A 20,879-nucleotide genomic window follows, 5' to 3' on the forward strand; every position below is an offset into this window, starting at 1 on the left:
AGAGACTGGCTTTTTGGCTTACAATTTTTGGAGGGCTAGGTACCCAGACCACTGAGAGGTTAAGTCCTTTTCACAACATGGGGTAGAGGTGGGACCTCTGATCACTCCACAGTGTCCCTTTCCCATGCTATAATTATGTGTGGTAAAGTGAAAATGCCAAGAAATATACTTATATATACACATATAGCAAGATGTGTATACATATGTGTGTATAAATGTACACATTTATATTTATATACAAGTAACATAACGCAAGACTAATGTAATGGAAGAATGTGATAATAACTCTTCTAGGCCTGACCTTCAGTAACAAAATCGTAATCTTTGGTGTTGGTAGGGTTTTTCATGGGTTTTTCCAGGGCAGCCTCTTCTAGAAGAGTTCCCTGTGGCGTCACCGGTGCATGTACGTTGGCTGTTGGAGGCTGGCCTTTTTCTAACAACAGATGGACTACCTAGAAAAAAAAAATGCAGCATTTTGGCAAATTAAGACTAAAGAGAAGAAAACATTTTTTCCAGTAGCTTTCTGGGAATGACAGTTTAAAAGTCACTTAACATTAGTTACTTACTTTACTTGATACTTTAAATATCTATGAATCAAATAACCTAGATACTCTTTTCAACAATGATTAGACTGAAATTCTCCTTGGGAAATTGTTTCTTTGAAATGCCGTGGCCAAAAAATTTGATCACCCTGTGGCCAACCTAGTAATGAGTCTGTCCAAACTGCACTTCAGACAACAGACGTGCAATGTCAATTGGTTCATGTTAAAGTTCCTTCCGACATAGTAGGGGCTAGAAGAGGTTGTAGGTTATGAGCATAGCTTTGGAAAATCCAGGGTCATTTTCATTACACGGCACTTTAATGGAGCACTAAAAAGATGGAGGTAGAAAATGAGCAATAATGAAGACTATAACAGACACTTTAAAGATTGGTGTCTCATTCTGCTTTTTAAGATGACTTGCTATGAAGCCTCAGAGAAGCAATTCAGTTTCTCTGTCTAGTATTTTTCATCAAAATATGTCTGTGTAAAAATCTCAGATACATTGTAGATGCCACAAAAGCATAGAAATACTTAATGTTACAACGGCCCAAGCTTCCTAATAGCTACTTTTTAAAAGAATACCTCTATATTGCTGTCCATGCTAAATATAACTGAAAACTGAGAGACTGTATGCTTGTATTTTAAATTTCTTCCTGAAGCTCTTAGCTTTGGGTTAAGGTGAAAATTAGAAAGGTAGCACCCTACTCCACAATTCAAAATCCATGGTCACCATGTTTGACCATAAGCTAGAAGATGAAATGAATGGGAAAAATGAGAATGACTGCCAGATTTGCTGACAAACTATGCAATCTCACACAGCTCAGTGTCCTTTTATTGTATTTTACTGGTAAATCGGTAAAGAGAAAAAACATCTATTACCTGCCCTGTATTTCTCAATGTTTCCACGGCCTGTTTATGTGTAGTTCCTTCCAAACTAACTCCATTAACAGACAGGACTCGGTCACCTTAAAACAAGAAAGTGATTTGGTAAAAATTGAGAAAATTTGTATCTTTTTCTATATGTGGTGGCCTTTTAAAAGAATTTTAAGAATTTTTCTTTTGTTTTTGTCTTTTTTTGTTTCTTTTAGGCAATTGGGGTTAAGTGACTTGCCCAGTTACACAGCTAGTAAGTATCAAGCGTTTGGTCTGAGGCCAGACTTGAACTCAGGTCCTCCTGACTTCAAGGCTAGTGCTCTCTATCCACTGTGCCACCTAGCTGCCCCAAGAAATTTTTTTCAAGAAAACCATAACTAAAAAAAAAAAAAGAAACAGAAGAGAAAAAAAGAAGAAAATCATAACTACAAGACCACCCAGCTTATTGCCACTAAAATGTCTTTAAACCAAGTTTTAGTTCCATGTCTTCCATAATTAGGGCAGCTAGGTGGTGCAGTAGATAGAGCACTGGGCTTGGAATCAGGAAGACTCATCTTCATGAGTTCAAATCAGGCATCAGACACTTACTAGCTGTGTGTCCCTGGGCAAGACACTTAACCCTGTTTGCCTCAGTTTCCTCATCTACAAAATGACCTGGAGAAGGAAATTGCAAACTACTCCAGGATCCTTGCCAAGAAAACCACAAATGGGGTCATGTAGAGTCAGACACGACTGAAAAACAGCTGCACAACCAAAAAACTCACAAAACCAGGTTGGTGGGAAACACGGCCACACCTGGGTCCCACACCACGAGGACAAACCACATACAACTGAAACACAGCTACTAGGAGAGGAGCTGGAAATGTTTCCTGGTGAAAACGTCTTTGAAACATGGCCACTGTTGGTGTCTCTGCCCCCTTCCATGAAACTGAATCAGAACAATTGGCTGGATGACAAATTCAAAACTTAAAATCAAAATGTTCTGCAATCAGACTTTAAGCTGGAACTGAGACGATTCCCAGAATGGCAACAAGATTGTTTCCAGTTCTGCTCTTACCTTTTAACACACTTTCTCCCCTCTATATTATTGTGAATTAAAAGGTTTGTATCGATTTTACTGTTTCATTTCTTAGATACGTGATGGATGGAGAAAAAACAACATAACTCACCTTTGTGAATTCTACCATCAGACTCAGCCGCCCCCTTGGGAATCACAGCCTTCACATAAATGCCGCCATGTCTGACACTGGTATTTACTCCTCCCTAAGTGGAAAGAAGCATGAAAATAAGAAATGTCACAATCACATTCAAGCCTTCCTAAGATTCAAAAACCATGTATGATCTCAACCAAAGGAACAGCCTTGAATTCAGCACATATAGTGACTTCCGGACCAATAAAAACAACAAATCCTCTAACATGTTGATAATGTGGAGTTTCTAGTAGGCAAAATTCTGTATTCAAACCTGAATACTCTAAGCTTCCTGTCACATAGTGAGCATATTTCTGCAAGGAGATTATTTCTTTGGATATTTACATCATGCATTAAGAACCAGATTATAGAGGAATGCAGTCAGAAACACATTCATGCAAGATTAGTTTCTGCCTATGACTATTTGAAAGTATTCTCAAGAACAATGTATTCTTTTCTATCATAAGGGATTGGATTGAATGTAAGATTTCATTGGCACAAGGAACCTCCCATGAAAAAACTGCATTCTCGCTACAACTTACAAACTTAAAGAGTTGCCTGAGGGACTGAGAAGTTAAGTGACTTACCCAGGGTCGTACAGTCAGTATATGCCTGGTTCCCTCTGCCATGTTGCCACTCCAGTCAGATAAGTGGCACCAGGGCGAATGGAACGCTGGGCCTCGAGTCAGGAAGACCTGCCTCAGATACTTACTAGTTGTGTGACCTTGGGCAAGCCCCTAGACCTCTGCCAGTCTCAGTTTCTTCATCTGTAAAATGGGAATAATAATCACAAAAATTCTCCCAGGGTTATGGTGAGGACCAAATGATATAACATTTGTAAAGCACCTTGCAAACCGTAAAGTGCCACATAAATGCTTTTATTATTTGGAACATTATTTGATTGATTATTTGATTTGCTGTGGCTATCTTCAGGTCAAATATCCTAACTTGAAAGTAAACACTGAGTTTTTCATTTTGAATAGCTATGATTGAGAAGTTTTCATATACCGCCAAGTAAAATTAATCTTTAATAAAATACGTGGCTTTAGCTTTCACAACACAAGTAGATTAATTCCATGTAAAGGAATATAAATGGACAGAGTAAGTTTAAATATGGCTAAACATGCTATTAAGTTAGGTTTCTTCTTCTTCTGAGAAAAATGTTTTAATATTTGCTTGCCAGTATCATTTATGCAATATTTTCAAATTGTTTTAAAATTAATTTTGATGTATTTGGAACTGAATTAAATAACCTACAAATGTTAAAATTACCCATATTTTATCATGCTTGTGGAGCTTTTAAAATAATACTGTGTCAGACAGTTTAGATACAAATGTAAACTACTTATTAGAAATTAAATACTTATTCTAGGAAATCTCCTTTACATTCTAAGGCAGTGAGCATACATTTATAGGTTCATTTTTGCACACCTAAGATTTATACAAATAAATAGCCTGGTCTGCTTCATAGACAATCCTGAGCATGCACAGAAGCAAACATACAAGGAAATCAGTCATTTATGACTTGTGGCATAAGGAAAAGAATGTTTCTGCAATACTTTGCTTTTGCAAGAAATGGTCAATTCCAGGAAGTAGCTGTCATTAGTGATTTGGGAGCATCATTTGGCTAAGCAAATCTGAAATTAAATCCCTGTAAAACTTTGGGAGGGGGAATGAATATTTTTCCAAATTTGTTCTTGGTGGAGTGGGCAACAAAAAAGGTACCACAGAAAACAGGGGTTCTCCCCCTCCTACCCCACCCAGGTTTTTGAGTACGCCTCAGCTTAATAGAACTGGGAAGATTCAACAAGTGGGTCAGAATAAATGTGGCCCCACTGTAAGTTAGCCTACTGCTAGAAATGGAAAACAAAAGAAAACATGTGAAAACCTTTTCAAACAGTACCGTGACACTTATTCCCAAGCTGTTATCATTTTTAGACAGCTCAACTTCAAAGATATCTCCAGGCTTAGGAGGTGCTGAAGAATTTTTTTTTAAATTCATTTTGGTGGATGTATTCAGTGAAGGTTCCTTAAAAAAGAAAAAACAAACAAAAAACAAGGGATTTTCTGTGTCAAAATGAATGATTTATTGGAGGAGTCTAGTGTTATTATTTTTTGGGGGGCGGGGGGAGAATTAGCCAAAATGAGGATACGGTAGATTCACAGAACATCAGCACTGGTCACACAGTCCCATCATTTAACAGATGAGGAAACGGAGGCGTGCGGTGACTTTGCTCGAGTCACAATTCCAGCAGACAGTGAAACTGGCACCTGAATGTAGGTCTTTGACCTCAAGCCAGGGTCCATTCCACTAATACCCTGTTGTTCCGAGTTTGGAAAATGTTTGCAAAATGTTTTAAATGACTTTGAAATTTGTCAGGCCCTAGTTTTTTATTTGTCCTTACGTCTAAACTCTCATTGTAGTCTTCTAAGTATCTGGATTTTATCTACTCCATAGAAAATACACAGGATGAAGATATTTTACATACGTTGTTTAAAAACATTCTTTTCATTTGGGCATATGCTGTTATTCTTCCAGTAAAATTTTGTGCTGTCTAACACCCTCTGCAAATTGAACTGCCAAACAAAATTATAAAACTGAATTTTATCCTTTCTGTCTTCCTTAGCTTCCTCATCCATTGACATAAGCATGCAGCTCATTGCAAGCCTTTTAGGATAAGGTAGGCTCCAGGGTTAGTGCTCAAAGCCTCCTACTCCTCTCAGTTAGCAAACAACACAGTAGCAGTTAGTGGGTGAAAATCTCAGGGTCACAGAAAGAGCTGGAAGTGTCAGCACCGGTCAGTGACAACAACCCCCTCATTTGGCAGATGGGGAAACTGAAGCTGAAAGGGATTGCATGACTTGTCCACGGTCGCCACAAATCAGGATTCAAATCCAAGTTCTCTGCTTCCAAGCCCTATTCCTTCTCCTGCTACCCCCGCCTGCACCAAATTGTCTCCCTTGTAGACATGCACATTAATCCCCATTTCCAGACCACAGAAGTCACTAACATGAGATAGCTGACCAAACCACAGGACACTGGATTTAGGAACTGAAAGGGCTACTGGAGGCGGGGGAAGGGGGAAGGCTGTGGTTGATAGAAAGTAGGCTGGGAAATAGCTTGTACCTTTCTAGTTTGATGATCCTGACTGCTTGAATAAGTGGCTTCATCCATGTCTGAATCCCCCCGGTCAGAATAATCCATGGCTTCTGAAATACCTAACTTTTTAGCTTTGTTGTGGCTGTGGTCATTTGAGGTCTGTTTTTTCTCTGCTACTTTAGACGCAGCTACGGAAGAAGGGCTGGAATGCTGGGATTCAGGGGCACCCAAATGGTTTACCAAAAAGCCATTCAAATGGCTCTGGGACAGGCTGGCGCTTTCAGTCCTAGAATCCCGAGAACTCAGGCTTCCTTCCTTCTGGCCCCCTGACAGTGCAGAGGAGCAAAGTGAGATCTGCCGCTGATAACAATGTGTCTGATGGTGGTCCTCTAAAGAAGATTCCAGGTCATTGTCTTTAATGGAGGGGGGCCTGGGAACATAATTTTTCATCCTACTGGAAAGATATGTAGGTGGAGAAGGTGCTGAAAATAAAAATTGATTAAGTGAGAATGACATTTATTTACAGAGCAAAAATTTCATTTAATCAGGAGGAAAGTAAATGGCATTGTCAATTAAAAGTTGAATGTATTTATTTGTTCCTTTTTTGATAAAAAATAGAAAAACGAGACGGAAGCAAGCAACATCAGAATTTTTTTTTTTTTAAACTCCAGATAACCCAGAGCAAACAACCAAAATAAACCTTACTTGGTATGTTTCAGTTTTGTCCAATGAGAACTAGTGATCATAAATATGGTCAAAATATGGGGTCATTATTAAAGAACCTAAATAATAAATAAATGTTTATAATGCTATATTCATTATGAAAGCAAAGGTCTCTAGTTTATTTTGGAAATAATAGTACTCTTTAAAACAAAAATCGTTTTTTGACTTGAGAAGATTTGCTTCAAATGATGCACTTTAAGTAGACCCAGCAGAACAATATTCACAAAGATGACAGTAATACAAAGGAAAACAATGCTTAAAGGCATGAGCTCAGAGATTAGAACTCAATGATCAATCTTGACTCCAGATGACAAAACATACCTGCATTTTCTCCCTAGAGAGGTGGCAGAATAAAGTGCAAAATGAAGCATTTGCTGACAGATGTGGTAAATGTAGAGATTTGTTTAACATAACTATTTGTTATAAAGAAGAGTTCGATTAGGGATAAGGTGTTATTGAGAAATCATTAAAATCAACAAAATATCAAAACAACTGAGAATTTTAAAAAACCTCCCAGTTTTTTGGTTAAAATACCAATACTTCTATCCCTCTAAGTAAACAATTATTTGACACCTATACATGTTTTTAGATGTCTCGTTATGCACTGACAACAAAAAAAAGTGGATTTAGTTGCTGTTCTTAAAGAATTTACAATCTAGTTTCAGAATCCAGTACTGAAGTGATTGGGGGTAGAAGAGAGGGTCTTGGCACAGTTATGGTTACAGAAACTCTCCTATAGAGGATGACACTGGAATCCACAAAAAGGGACCCAGATTGCAGTAAAATCCCCTAACTAATGGACCTTCATAGAATTATGTCTAAGAGGTATATGATACCTTCCCTGTGGGTCAATCTAACCCTAAATGCCATCACATGGTATAAAATTTAAAACCATAATACAAAATGAACAGCAATATAATAATATAAATTTTATATTTGCCTAGCAATTCATAGAGATTATTTCACTTCTCCTCACAGAAATGCTATGACATGGGTAGTACAATAATTTTTTTTAACCCACTCCAATTCATCCTCCATTCAACTGCCTACGTGATCTTTCTGAAACACAGCTGTGACTATGTCTTTCCTTCCCTTTTTCACCCCTCCTACCCAACTCAATAAATTCCAGTTTCCTCCATGATCAAGTATAATATTGTTAGGCACTTCTAAAATGAAAGCATATCAAAAATACTGCTAGTCCTAAATAATTCACAGCATACCATATTTTTTTTTGTACAAAACGGAACTTTCTCTGTTTCGTTCTTTGGATATATGTCTAGTAGAGGTATCACTGAGTTAAAGAGTATGAATAGTTCAGGAAACTTTGGGCATAGTTTCCAACTATTTTTCAGAATGGACAGACCAATTCACAGCTCAACTGCCAGTGCATTAGTGTGCTTGTCTTCTCACAGACCTTCCAACAACTGCCATTTTGTTTTCCATGCCACTGTTTCCAACTTGATGTATGTAAGGTGGAATCTCAGAGTTCTTTTAATTTGTATTTTTCTTATTAGTAGTAGTTTAATTTTTTCATATGGTTGGGATAGCTTGGATTTTTCTCCTTGTTAACTGCCTGTTCATATCACGTGACCCTTTATGTATTGAGGAATGATTATTCTTCCGTAGTTGAACCGTTTCTAATCTATTTTTGATATCATACCTTTATGAGAGAAACTTACTACAAAACTTTCCCCATTTGTTTCCCACCAAATTTTAATCACTCATTTTGTGTGTGTAGAAACCTCTCAATCTTAATGTTATCGAAATGGTCCATTGCATCTCTTATGATTCCTTCTCCCTTATTTAGTCAAAACAGTTTTGTATACATCTTATATGCACTCTTAGCTTACTGTGGTCTATGATACGAAATGTCAGTCTACACTAATTTCTGCCAGATTGTTTTTTTTTACCTTTCCTAGTAGTTTTAGTCACAGAGTGAGTCTTTATCCCAGAAGTTGGGACTTAGCAAACCCCCTTGGATTTATCAAAACCTACACTGCTATATTTGTTTCTATTTGTTGTGTATCTAATTTGTTCCACTGATGAAATTATGTATTTTTAACTAATGCCAAATGATTTTGTTGATTATTGCTTTTTAGTATAGTTTCAGATCTGGTATTGCAAGGCCACTTTCCTTCCCAATTGAAAAAAAATTTTTTTTCTTTTACACTCTTGACATTTTGTTCTTCTGGATGAAAAGCTAGCTGTATGAGTAACTCTCAATCAGTCAACATATTGTTATTAAGTGCTTACTATGTACCAGGGAATGTGCTAAGAGCAAAGGATACAAAGAAAGACAAAAAATATCTCCTGTCTTCTTGTATTCTACTGGAAGACAACATGTAAAAATAACTACGTACATTGTGTGTGTGTGTGTGTGTGTGTGTGTGTGTGTGTGTGAAGTAGATGGAAGACAATTCCACTAATTGTGGGAGAAACCAAGGAATGCCACCTGAAAAGTAGCAATTTTAGGTAGTATTGCCATTTTTATGATATTGTCATGGATGAGCAATTAATATATCGCCAATTACCCAGATCAGTATTTATTTTTGTAAACAGTGTTTTGTGGTTGTATTTATATAGTTCTCGTGAGTTCTTGGTAGGGGGACTCTCAGATATTTTATACATTCGGAATGGAATTTCTCTTTCTAGCTTTTCTTCACAGATTTTGTTGGTAATATGCAGAAAAGCTGAAAATTCGTGTGAGTTTATTATATTTCCTGTTATGTTAATTGTTTTAATTAAATTTTAATTGGATCTCCAGGATTCTCTAAGCAGATCATCAGACCACCAGACCATCTTAAATTCAGTATACTGAATTAATACACTGAAACTTGTAAATTTAATGAAACAACATATAACTAATGGTAATTCACTAAATTACCTTTAGAAATCTCTTTTGGCTTAGAGATAACAAGTGTCACATCCTCAGGAGCATTCTGCAAAATTTCTAATGCTGCATTGTAGCCAACACCTTCTAGACTCGTGCTATTCACAGATATTAAACGATCTCCTGTATAAAGAAATGTATATAGCTATCACCAGTCTGGCACTTTCAACAACAAGGAATTTGATTCATAAATTTCATCACTGCCTCTCAGTGATAAGAGTTTTGACTAAGTTCCTTTTGTCTAATACCAGCACCAAACAATTATGCTATTGGTTACATTTCTCCTTGAGGTGAAATGATCATTTAAAAAGTACCTGGCTTTAGGGAACCCTCCAAATCAGCAGGTCCCCCAGGAGTTACTGAACTGATAAAAACACCCAGATCCAGTCTTCCTGTCTTCTCTCCACCAACAATCTGAAATCCTAAGAAAAAAACATTTTCAAAGAATCCTTTCAGTATTGTTACTGCTTCTAATGACTAATGTTTAGCTACTTGAAACTCAGAATTCTGGTCACTCTCAGTAACAAACATGAATGGCTTCTAAGTCTTGTTTTAAAGGCTATCTCTCACAGATGGAAAATGTCAAATTGGTATTCATGACATTTTCCGTAGAAAACTAGCTTTTGCTACAGCTAAGTTGGGGCTTCAGTGCCTTTGGGATTGTTCATGGAATTCTCCCCAGGTTTTGTGACTATACCAGCAGTGACTTACCCAGTTCATATTTGTTATCTTTTTTCAGATTCACCAAGGTGATCTCCCTTTCTGGTGAAGACACAATACTCCATCTTTTCTGCAGAACATCTATTGGAAAGTCACATTTAAAAATAAAATATACAGAATGAAGGTAGGTAGGAAGCAAGAGTCCATTTGTAAATTTCTTTCAACTTAACTTTTAAAATGATTTGAGAATAGATCAATCATTTAGTTACTTATAAAGGACTCTTGTCAAAGTGTATTGTCAGTTCTGGTTAGATTTCCATGCAATTTTGTACAGTCTTAGTTTTTCAGCAGTATGTATCTATGTGTGTGTATATATATATATACACACACACACACACACACATATATATACACACATACATACATATATATATACACACATATATATACATATGTATATATATAAGCACACATACATGTCTGTAGCTTTTACCTGTAATTTGAAAACCAGAATTGTTATACTCATCTGTAAAAGGGGAGGGTTGGACTAGATAACCTTTAAGGCACCTTTCAGCTATAAGTAAGTCAATGATCCTAAATTCAGTTCTGTTTATTGTTTGTTCTTTTCATTTCTATACCTATCAGGGCAGGGATTATTTTCTTGGTTCTGCTTATTTCGTTTTGTATCAGTTCATGTAAGTTTTCATGTGCTTTTCTAAAATCTTCATACTCATTAGCTCTTACTGTGCAGTTACTATTCCATACCAGGTAAGTTCCACAACTTGTTTAGCCATCCCCAAACTGACAGGCAACTATTATGTTTCCAGTTCTTGCTACTACCAAAAATGCAGCTCTAAGTATTTTGTTGCATATAGGACCCTTCTTTTTATTCTTCACCACTTTGGTGCATATGACTAGCAGTAGGATATCTGGATCAAGGGGTGTGGACACTTTAGTCACTTTCTTAGCATAATTCCAAATTAGAAAGTGACAATTTGTATTTGTCAATTGCTTTTTATTTTCTCAATGCACTTATCCATGTTTCATTTTACTATAGGAAGATAGGACATTTATTATTCCCATTTTTACAGATTCAGTACAGAGAAGGTAAGTGATGCTCCGGGTCTACTTAGTATCAGAACCAACATGAGGATTTAAATTAGCTAATTTTCTACCTAATGTTCTTTCAGCTAGATATGAAACGTTAAACTAAATACTGCACAGAAAACTAAACCCAGGAATGCTTCTATTAATAAAGTATCATTAACAAAGTTATCTACTTAGAAATACAAACATATTTTTAATTCAATTACTTATGTCCCTGCTAACAATTGTCCTATATTTCCTCCTCTTTACAGCTAAACTCCAAAAGGTCATCTACAATAGGTGCCTCCAATTTCTCTCCTCTCTCCTCGCTCTTTCCAAAGTTACCAATGATTTCTTGATTGCCAAATCCAGGGCCTTTTCTTAATGTTCATTCTCTTTAACCTCTCTGCAGCTTTTTATACTGTTGATCATCGTCTCCTTTTCTCTTCAGTCTTCTTATTAGGTTTCTGAGACACTCTCTTAATTCTCCTCCTACCTGACGACTCCTAAGTCTCCTTTGCTGGACCCTTATCTAGATCACACCTTTTAACCTTAGGTGTCCCTTATGGTTCTGTCCTGGGTCCTTTTCTCCTTTTATACTATTACATTTGGTGATCTCATTAGCTCTTGCAGAATCAGTTACCTACCATCTCTATGCCGATGACACTCAAATCTACTTATCCTGCCCAAATCTCTCTGCTGACCTCCAACTGCCTTGCAAACATCTCAAATTGGATTCCAGTGGACATCTTAAACTCAACATGTCCAAAACTGAACTCATTATCTTTCCCCCTAAATCCCTCCCATCTCCTTTATTATTGTAGAACGGTAACATCATCCTCCCAGTCTCTCAGGCTCACAACCTAGGAGTCATCCTGGATTCTTCACTATCTTTTACCTCCCATATCCAATGTGTTGCCAAGGCATATTGATTTCAGCTTTGCAACTCCTCTTTGATAAGCCCCTTTCTTTTCTCTGATACTACCACTACTCTAGTGCAGGCCTTTATCATCTCATTCCTGGACTAGTGCAGGAGCCTGCTGGTGAGTCTGCCTGCTTCAAGCCTCTCCCCACTCCAATCCATCCTCCATTCAGCCACCAATGTGATTTTCCTAAAGTGCAAGTCCAACCATGTCACCTCCATACTCGGTAAGCTCCATTGGCTATTCATTGCCTCCAGGATCAAATACAAAAGTTTATGTTTGGCATTCAAAGCCCTTCCTAACCTAGTCTCCTTTCACCTTTCCAGTTGGCTGATATTTCACTCCCCAACACGATCGAGTGACACTGGCCCTTTGGTGATTCTATGAACAAGACACTCATCTCTTGGCTATGGGCTTTTTCTCTTGCTGTCTTATGCCTGAAATGTTTTCCCTCCTTCATTCCGACTACTGATCTCCTTTGCTTCCGATAAGTCTCAACTTAAATCCCACTTCTACATGAAGCCTTTCCCAGTCCTCTTAATTCTAGTGCTTTCCCTTTCTTATTCATTTCCTATTTATCCTGTATAAAGCCTTTTTGTATATATTTGTCTGTCTTCTCCATTAGACTGTAAACTCCTTGAGGCCAACGAGTGCCTTTGACTCTTTTTGTATCCTCAGCACTTAGCACAGTGCCTGACACATAGATATTTATTGTTTATTGACTGACCAATTATCATTTTATAAAAATCTTTGGATTGAAATAATAGCACACAAAAACAGTTACTAGCTTTTTCCTAGTGAAGACCAAAAGATGTGCCTTAGATAATAGCAATAACTTACTTATGATCAGTAACTATAAAGAGTATAGTATTTTTGCTATGTCAATTAATGAATATCTTAAAAAGATATATTAAATTTCACTCTCTGTGGGTTTTATTAAACAATTCGAAAAAAGGACAAATAATCACATTTACTTGCATAATTTCCTCCTTTTCTTTTGACATTTATTGTAATAGTAGGGATAGGTTAGGGCTATGTGAGCCTCTAGGATAACTTACTTTAGAGAAAAAAAAGATATTTTGTAACACAGATAATAGGTGAAAGTGTCAGTGAGTATGATACTGAGGGAGGCAGTGTTGTTAAAAAAAAATGATTTTATAGTAAAAGGATCTAGATTAGAATCCCAACTCTGGAAGGCTTGCATAGTAATTAAATGGCATGGATTAAGACAAGAAGCAGAAAAAACAATGTTCACAAAGGATAATGTGATGATAAACAACTTTTTAAAAAAAGGCAGTCAAATGCAGGTTTATTGCAATGACTGATCTTGGGATGAGGGAAGAGATAATGAAACACATTTTCTTGCTCTTGAGAGAGATGTCTGAGACTAGGGTTGCACAATGTTTCACATACTAAAAGCTGCAGGCATTTTGTCAGCTGGTTTGGCTTATTTTGTTTTCATTCTTACAAAAGACATCAATAAAACTTTAAAAATTTCTTGGCTCTGCCACTAGGCCTCAATTTCTTCATCTGTAAACTTAAGTGATTTTCCATCTATAAATCTGAGCCTATAATCTTCGGTGAGAGTAGAGGGGTGGGGACTAAAAGACGGTCTTTATGAGGCATCTGAATTAAGTCTTGGGGAATGGGCTGAATTTTGATAAACAGAGATAAGGGGGAGGGCAGCAACTGATAAGGTCACAGAACATTTAAGTGGGTGAGTGGATAGAGTGTGGCCTTAAGAGTAGGGAAGACTTGAGTTTGAGACTGGCCTGGGATACTTACTAGCCAGCTGTGTGACCCAAATGGGACACTAAATTCACAGGGTCATTGTGAGCTTCAAATGAAATAACAATATGTAAAACCCTCCGCTAACCTTAAAACACTATAGAATTTATTTTTTGGAAATGATTTGGCCAGATCAAAGAACCAGTTTAGGGGAATACTATGTTAAAGTATTATTTGTCTTTTCTGCAATAAACACTAGCTGATGGTAGCAGCACTAATGCTGCACGTATTCTGGTGCAGGTTCTAAAATAATGCCTTAACTATAGGATTTGGGGAAAAACTTTTAGTAAAAACACTGATCTATTTGTATAGTGTATTTCATCTTGAGGAATCACATAAAGTCATAGACACTATGAGTTCAACGGGACCTCAGACGTCATCTAGTTCAATATGCGTGGAATCTGCCCTCTAGCATTTCAAACAACCCCACAAGTGGTCATCCAGCGTCTCCCACTTTCCTGCCTTCATAGATGGTCTCCTTCCTCCCCCTCCTCTCTCTCCCAAGCATGAAACATTCTCCTTCACTTCAGCTTCTTGGAATCCCTAGCTTCCTCTAAGGCTGTTTGATTCTCTCTAGTTGTTAGAGCATATATTACCACCCTCCCCCTCCATCTAAATTCCTTAACAGTAGGGACAATTTCATTAGTTTTTCGGTATCCCCATTGCCTAGCATGGTGCCTGTTGCTTAATAAATGAACTGAATTGAAAGGTGGATTGAAGTAAGAGTATGAATAACTTTCAATTCTTTCCCCTTCCAGTAATGACTCTTAAAAAAAAAACTGAGCCCCAAAAGTATAAAGACATGTGCAATGGTGAGAAGGGTGATGGCCTGTCCTGCACACTATTAAATAATCATATTCTACACGTGTTCTTCCAACGTGGGGTGTTCTACCATAGGTGACCAGGAGGACAGGAAGCTGAAGGAGGCAAGCAGTAAAAGCTAGTAGTTTCTCTAAACTATTCCATAAGCTCAAGATTCATTTGGATTAAGAATTTCCTCTCTGGGCAACCAAGCATTTCCTGGAGGAAATGACTCATTTACATTTATTATAAATCATTTTAATCAGATCAACACTTAGTAGAGACCTGCTAAATGAGTCTGATGGTTGGGATAGAAAGAGGTAAGGAGAAAAAATTGAGGAAGAGAAGATATTTATCAGTATACATCACCCTCTTTTACCCATATATGATATTTCATATGTGGGAGCCCCCACAATTCCTTCCTCTTTATCTTGGTTACGCAATCTATTCAAATGGATTTCTGGAACCTAACTTGCTTCCAAAGCTGAAGGAGAATATTCTTGTATCTCCCAGAATGCCTTACCAGCTAGCGGCACAGGAGATAGAGCACTGGGTCAGGCATCAGAAGACCTGAGTTCAAATCCAATCTCAGACACTTAAGAGTCATGTGACCTTGGGCAAGTTACTTTCTGTTTGTCTCAGTTTCCTACCTCAATGGGTTGTTGTGAGGATCAAATAAAATATTTGTAAAAAGCACTTAGTAATGTGCTTGAGACATGGAAAGCACTATACAAACGCTTCTTTCCTTTCCTTGATATTCTCTACCACAGAACCTTGCCTATAGTAATAATGATGTGTGTAAATGTGTGTACATGTGTGTATATCAATTAAAGGCTTACAATGTGATTTAGACACTTTATCTCATTTGATCATCTTATTTAATATTACCGTCCCATTGTGCTGATGAAAATATCAAGGCTAAGATAGGTTAAGCCTTAGAGTCATACAACTCTTTTGTAAGTAAAGAGAACCCAGTTCATTTTTCCTTGTTGCTCAATGAAGAAGAGGAAATGTGTAAGGGAAAAAATTAAGTTGGGAAGAGAACCATTAGCTAAGAATGTGGTATCTGTGAATAAAAGCTGGATTTTTAGACCACAGCTTAAAATGTGAGGGTGACAGATTCCTGGCTAAAGATGAAAAAAACCTAACAAAGGCTGTGGATATGCCAGATGTCTTGCTAATTTAATCAAAAGGGCTTTAAACTTAAAAGGCTATGGGAGGAAGAAGACTGCTGACAGTGTCCCCCAAGTTAGATACTTTAGGGAACTGCCGCAAATAAGGAAAAAGAACAGTGGTTGAAACACCCAGAAATTCATAGGAAACAGTCTATGGGCTAAATCCATGGCTATATAAAAATCCATGGGCTAAAAAATGAATATACAGATGTCCAAAAGTTCAGGCAACAACCAAGAAGAACCAGAAGTTCTAACATAAGGAGGCAAATCTAGCCTCACAGTTATGAGTGAGACTTGGTGAGATAAAGCCCGTGGGAGGACTGTGGCTCTGGATGGGTGTATCTTATTCAAAAGAAGTAAGTTAGGTAAAAGAGAGTGGGGTAGTAGTATATCTTAAAAAGGCATCCTCACATGAGCAATCCAGGAACCAGAAAGAGGAAGCATAACGAATGTTTGGGTGAAGGTCGAAGGATGGAGAAATAGAAATGGTTTTGCCACTGGAGTATACTATAGACCACTTGGTCCGAAAGAGATGGAATTTGAGAAACAGATCCTAAACTTGGCAAAGAGGCATGATATAAAAGTGATGGGGGAGATTCAGATTATCCAGAAATCTGTGGATGCTTTCTCTCTGTCAAACGCAGAACACGTCCTTGACTTGCCTCAGTGATAATTTCATCCTTAATCATAAAGAGACCAGGGATAAAGAGATCGGTGTTAGGTATTTTCCTAACTGGGGGCTTGGAGCAATTGTTACCGAACTCAGAACTTTTAATATAAAACAAACTACCTAAAGCGGAAGCGGTGGGAAATAAATGGACCTTACAAGACATTACATTGCCTCCCAGGTTTAAAATGAGTTTGTTTTTTGTTTGTTTTTTAAAGAAGGCATGGAGGACAGCAATCACAAAAGAATGGAAATGGGAGCTGCACTGCTATCTGAAGAAGAGAGAAGGCCAGTTTGGCTGGCTGTAGGTGACGCAGTAATGTTGAACAAGGCTAGACAGATAATTTGGGGCCAGGTTGTATAGGGCTTTAAAAGCTAAACAAAGGAGTTTACATTTTATCCTAAAGGGAACAAGAAAATCTTGGAGTTGGTTGAATAAAGGAGTCACATGTTAGACACACTTAAGGAAAACTATTTTGGTAATAGTAAGATGGACTAAGGTTTTGAGAGATTTGAGGCAGGTAGAACAATTAGGAGGCTGTGGCAATAATCTCGATGAAGGGTGATAAGGGCCTCAACTAAGATGGTAGCTATGTGAGTAGAGAGATAGGGCCAGATATGAGAGAGGTTGTGAAGGCACAAATACAAGACTGGACAATCACTGGATATGTGGGGAAGAAAGCGAGATGCCCAGGGTAATGCTGAGATTATGAATCTGGAAGGATTGTGGTTCCTTGACAGAAATGGAGAAGTTTGGAAGAGCTGACGGTTTCAGAGGAAAGATGATGAGTTCAGTTTTAGACATGTTGACTTTAATATATGACTATAACATCAAGTTAGAAGTACGTTATAGGCAATTGTTGAAATGGGATTAATGCTCAGGGGAGAGACTGGGGCTGGGCATAAAGATGTGTGAGTCCTCTGCATAGAAAAGAGTTCAACCCATGGCAGCAGATAAAGTTACCAAGAAAGGAAGGAAATAGGGAGAAGAGGGTCTAGGAAAGAACCTTGGAGAAGACCCATAGTTTGGAAGGATGATAAGGACGATGACCAGGAAGCAGCAGTCAGGTGGGAGGTAAACAAGGCAGGATAGTGTGTCAGGGAAACACAAAGAGAAGAGAGTATACAAGAAGAGAAGTGGTCAGTAGGTCAAATTCAGCAGATAGGATGGAGAGGAATAGGGCTGAAAACAGACTTATCAGAATGGCCAATTAGGAGATCACTGGTAACTTTGGAGAAGCAGTGATGGGGTTGAAAGCCAGATCACAAAGGGCTGAAAAGGGGGAGGAGCCAAAAAATATTACTGTGATTCTGGCTCACGTTGAGAGGGTTGTAACTTTTAGAAAGAGGTGATAGTCCCATTAGAATCTTCCCTTGTGAGACCTCATCTAGTGTATTAGGTTCAATTTTGAGCACCCTGGATTAAAAAAGACATTGATTAAGCTGGAGAGTGTCCAGAGAAGGGCAACCAGGATGGTAAAAGGCCTTGAAACTGTCAGAATAGGACCAAAGGAAGGAATCAGGCATGATTAACACGGCGGTGGCGAGAGACATGATTACACTTGTCCTGTCTGGACCCAGAGGACACAACCAGGAGCAATGGATCGAATTCTCAAGCAAGCCACTTTAAGCCTGATGTCAGGAAAAACATCCTATTGGCCAGAACTGTCCCCAAATAGAGCAGGCTGGGCCTCTCATCTTTGGAGGTCTTCAAGTACATACTGTACTATCTCTTGATGAGGATGCCTTTCATGTATGGGTTGGAATAGATGACTGCTGAAGTCCCTTTCCAACTCCCTTTCTGTAAAAAAAAAAAAATAATTTCTAACTCTCAAGAGCTAACGACAACAGACTGGACTGCCTCAGGAGGTACGGAGATTCTTCCTTATCGGAGACTTCAAAGGATCCAATATCCTTTGGGGGTGTTGTATTAGGATCGGATTCACTGAAGGGATGGGCTGGACTAGGTAGATTTTCAGGTCTCTGCACATTTTGAGATCCTGTAAACTCTTCCCGTCTTCAACTATAGCCAGTTATCCACTATGCTCTCCAGTAGGCACCAAATTATGCACAGATTGATTTAAGGGAGAAAAAGATGGCACTGGAGGAAACGTGTGATAACAGAAAAATTCAATGAAGTTTACTTTGGTATGTGTCAATAACATTAAAAGTTGATTGATAATGGACTACTATATAGTCTAAAATATACAAGAACTAATTGTTAATGTTTTAATGTTGCACGAAAAAGATTAATTTAATGTAAAATGTGAGGAGGGCATATCAAATACTCAAAATGTCCTTTTCATTTGAAAATACATGCTATGATTAAAACTTGAATTTTGTGGACAAATCTTTAGTTTTTAAAAAAATAAATAAAAAACAAAGAACTCTGGTTTGGGAAAAGTATTTGAAATAATACTTCGAAACCATTCTACTTGAGGTATTTTATTTTAATAACTCCCAATACTGTAAATATTAGGTACTATAATATATATTTTGTTTCTGTCATGGACTTCTTTTGGGACTCTGGTGAAGACTATGGCTCTTTCTCATAATGGTGTTTTTTAAATGTATAAAATAAAATTCATAGGATTATAGAGGCAACTAATTATGTTGCAATAGTTATCAAAATATATTTTAAAAAATCAAGTTCATGCACCTCAGATTAACAACTCTTACTAGAAAAAGTGTTCGTTTTCAACACTTTAATATGGACTTTATTTTTGGAAAGCATCCTCTTTAACAAATCGATTTTAAATAAAGGGCCACTAACTATACTGATGACAGAATCATATGTTCATTGACCTAGAGCCAGAAGGGAATTCAGAGACCATATAGTTCAACTCGCCCATTTTACAGATGAGAAAAGGTCCAGGCCACATGCCCAAAGTCAAACAGATAATAATCATCAGAGGTGGAATTTGGACCCATGTCCTCCGATTCTAGAGATAGTAACCTTTCCACGGTACCATAACTGGAAGATGTCTTAGGAAAGCCAATTTGGTAAATTATTACTTTCATAACCCACCTAACATGACGTTAAGGTAAAGAATTTTATAGGGCACATTTTACTCAGTGCCCTAACATAGGGCTCTGCATACAACTGATACTTTAAATGTCTGTTGAGCTGAATTCCTTAAATGTGGTGATTTTATAGAAGAGATTGGCTATACTGTATTAATAATGGTATTGGAAAATGACTTTGGTCATGGCAATAATATGCATGTCTGGCTGTGTATTTTTAAATACATACATTAATAAAATAATATTCAACCATTTGGTGAAGATAATGGCTGATGGATTATACAAGAAGTAAAAAAGGTAGCAGTAATTTTTGCAAACCCACCATTTTCTTTCAAGGATGCTTGGGATAATCCATTTCCAGAGCTAATTCCTATGGCATAAATCAATGATTACACATTAGTCAAAAGATTAAATATCCATTATTTCCTCAATTTTAATGTATAAAATATTCAGCTTATAAATGAAGAAAAATTTACTAAAACCCTTCCCAAAGCCATCGTATTGACACACTGAACTTTCAAGTTATTTACTCATTAAGGTTGCTTAGCAGAAAATGTTTAATCAGAATTCATCTTTGAGACAAACGTTAAACCATCAAAATTATATTAAATTTGTAAAAAGTCACACATTGTGAACAAAATAAATCAAGAAACACATGCAAAAAATGAGATCTTTTTGCGGGTTAATTTTCTTTTATCCTGCATAGGTTTCCTTAGGTTCATACATAATCTTCAAACTTATTTTTGAAAAATAAGATACACTGCATTCTTTTGTTGTTGTTGTTCAGTCATTTCAGACTCTTCATGATCCCATTTTGGGGTTTTCTTGGCAGAGATATTGGAGTGGTTTGCCATTTCCTTCTCCAGCTTATTTTACAGATGAGGAACTGAGGCAAACAGGGTGAAGTGACTTGTTCAGGGTCACACAGCTAGTAAGTGTCTGAGGCCAGATTGAACTCAGGAAGATGAGTCTTCCTGACTCCAGGCCCAGCACTCTATCCACTGTGCCACCTGGCTGCCCCACACATAGCATATGGAGATTTTTTTTTAAATGTTGCAAATTAAAAAAAAACAAACAAATCTAAATATAAAGTCTCAATCTATTTTTTTAAATCCACAAAAATTGGGTGAATGGTTTCTTTTTTCTTTTTGGTGGGAGAGAGGAGGATGATTGAGAGGTAGGAAGGGGATTAATGATTACATTGATACTAACAGCTCACATTTATATAATACTTTGAAGTTTGCAAAACACTTTACATACATTCTCATTTGAAGAGATGGCAGGGGCAAAGGGTAAGGACTGGAAGGAAAAGAAATGGAAAAAAGAGCTTTTTGCTTCTCTTCTGTCTTACATATTCTCCTTTCTGGGTAATAGTCTAGACTTTTTTATTATCACTCACCCAGTGGTTGAGAAACTTGCCTTGGCATGTTTTTCTTG

The 20,879-nt window shown here is 37.4% G+C and overlaps 1 protein-coding gene across 12 annotated transcripts in view; it reads right to left on the reverse strand.

Moving 5' to 3' along the window:
• Positions 1-20,879, reverse strand: part of PTPN13 (protein tyrosine phosphatase, non-receptor type 13) — a 204,551-nt gene that overhangs the window by 48,910 nt on the left and 134,762 nt on the right. For 5 of the 12 annotated variants that reach the window (XM_027853380.1, XM_027853370.1, XM_027853378.1 and 2 more), the window contains 9 exons: positions 19,765-19,812; positions 10,030-10,119; positions 9,633-9,740; positions 9,313-9,441; positions 5,733-6,187; positions 4,494-4,634; positions 2,585-2,678; positions 1,422-1,507; positions 302-452 (listed from right to left, as the gene is read on the reverse strand). In XM_027853380.1, the coding sequence (XP_027709181.1) occupies positions 302-452; positions 1,422-1,507; positions 2,585-2,678; positions 4,494-4,634; positions 5,733-6,187; positions 9,313-9,441; positions 9,633-9,740; positions 10,030-10,119; positions 19,765-19,812 (1,302 nt within the window). The remainder of the gene's footprint in view (positions 1-301; positions 453-1,421; positions 1,508-2,584; positions 2,679-4,493; positions 4,635-5,732; positions 6,188-9,312; positions 9,442-9,632; positions 9,741-10,029; positions 10,120-19,764; positions 19,813-20,879) is intronic. The other 7 variants (XM_027853373.1, XM_027853371.1, XM_027853381.1 and 4 more) reach the window with 4 other exon arrangements.

This window comes from Vombatus ursinus, unplaced genomic scaffold (assembly GCF_900497805.2).
Source record: "Vombatus ursinus unplaced genomic scaffold, bare-nosed wombat genome assembly UNPS02009975.1, whole genome shotgun sequence".
NCBI lineage: Eukaryota > Metazoa > Chordata > Mammalia > Diprotodontia > Vombatidae > Vombatus > Vombatus ursinus.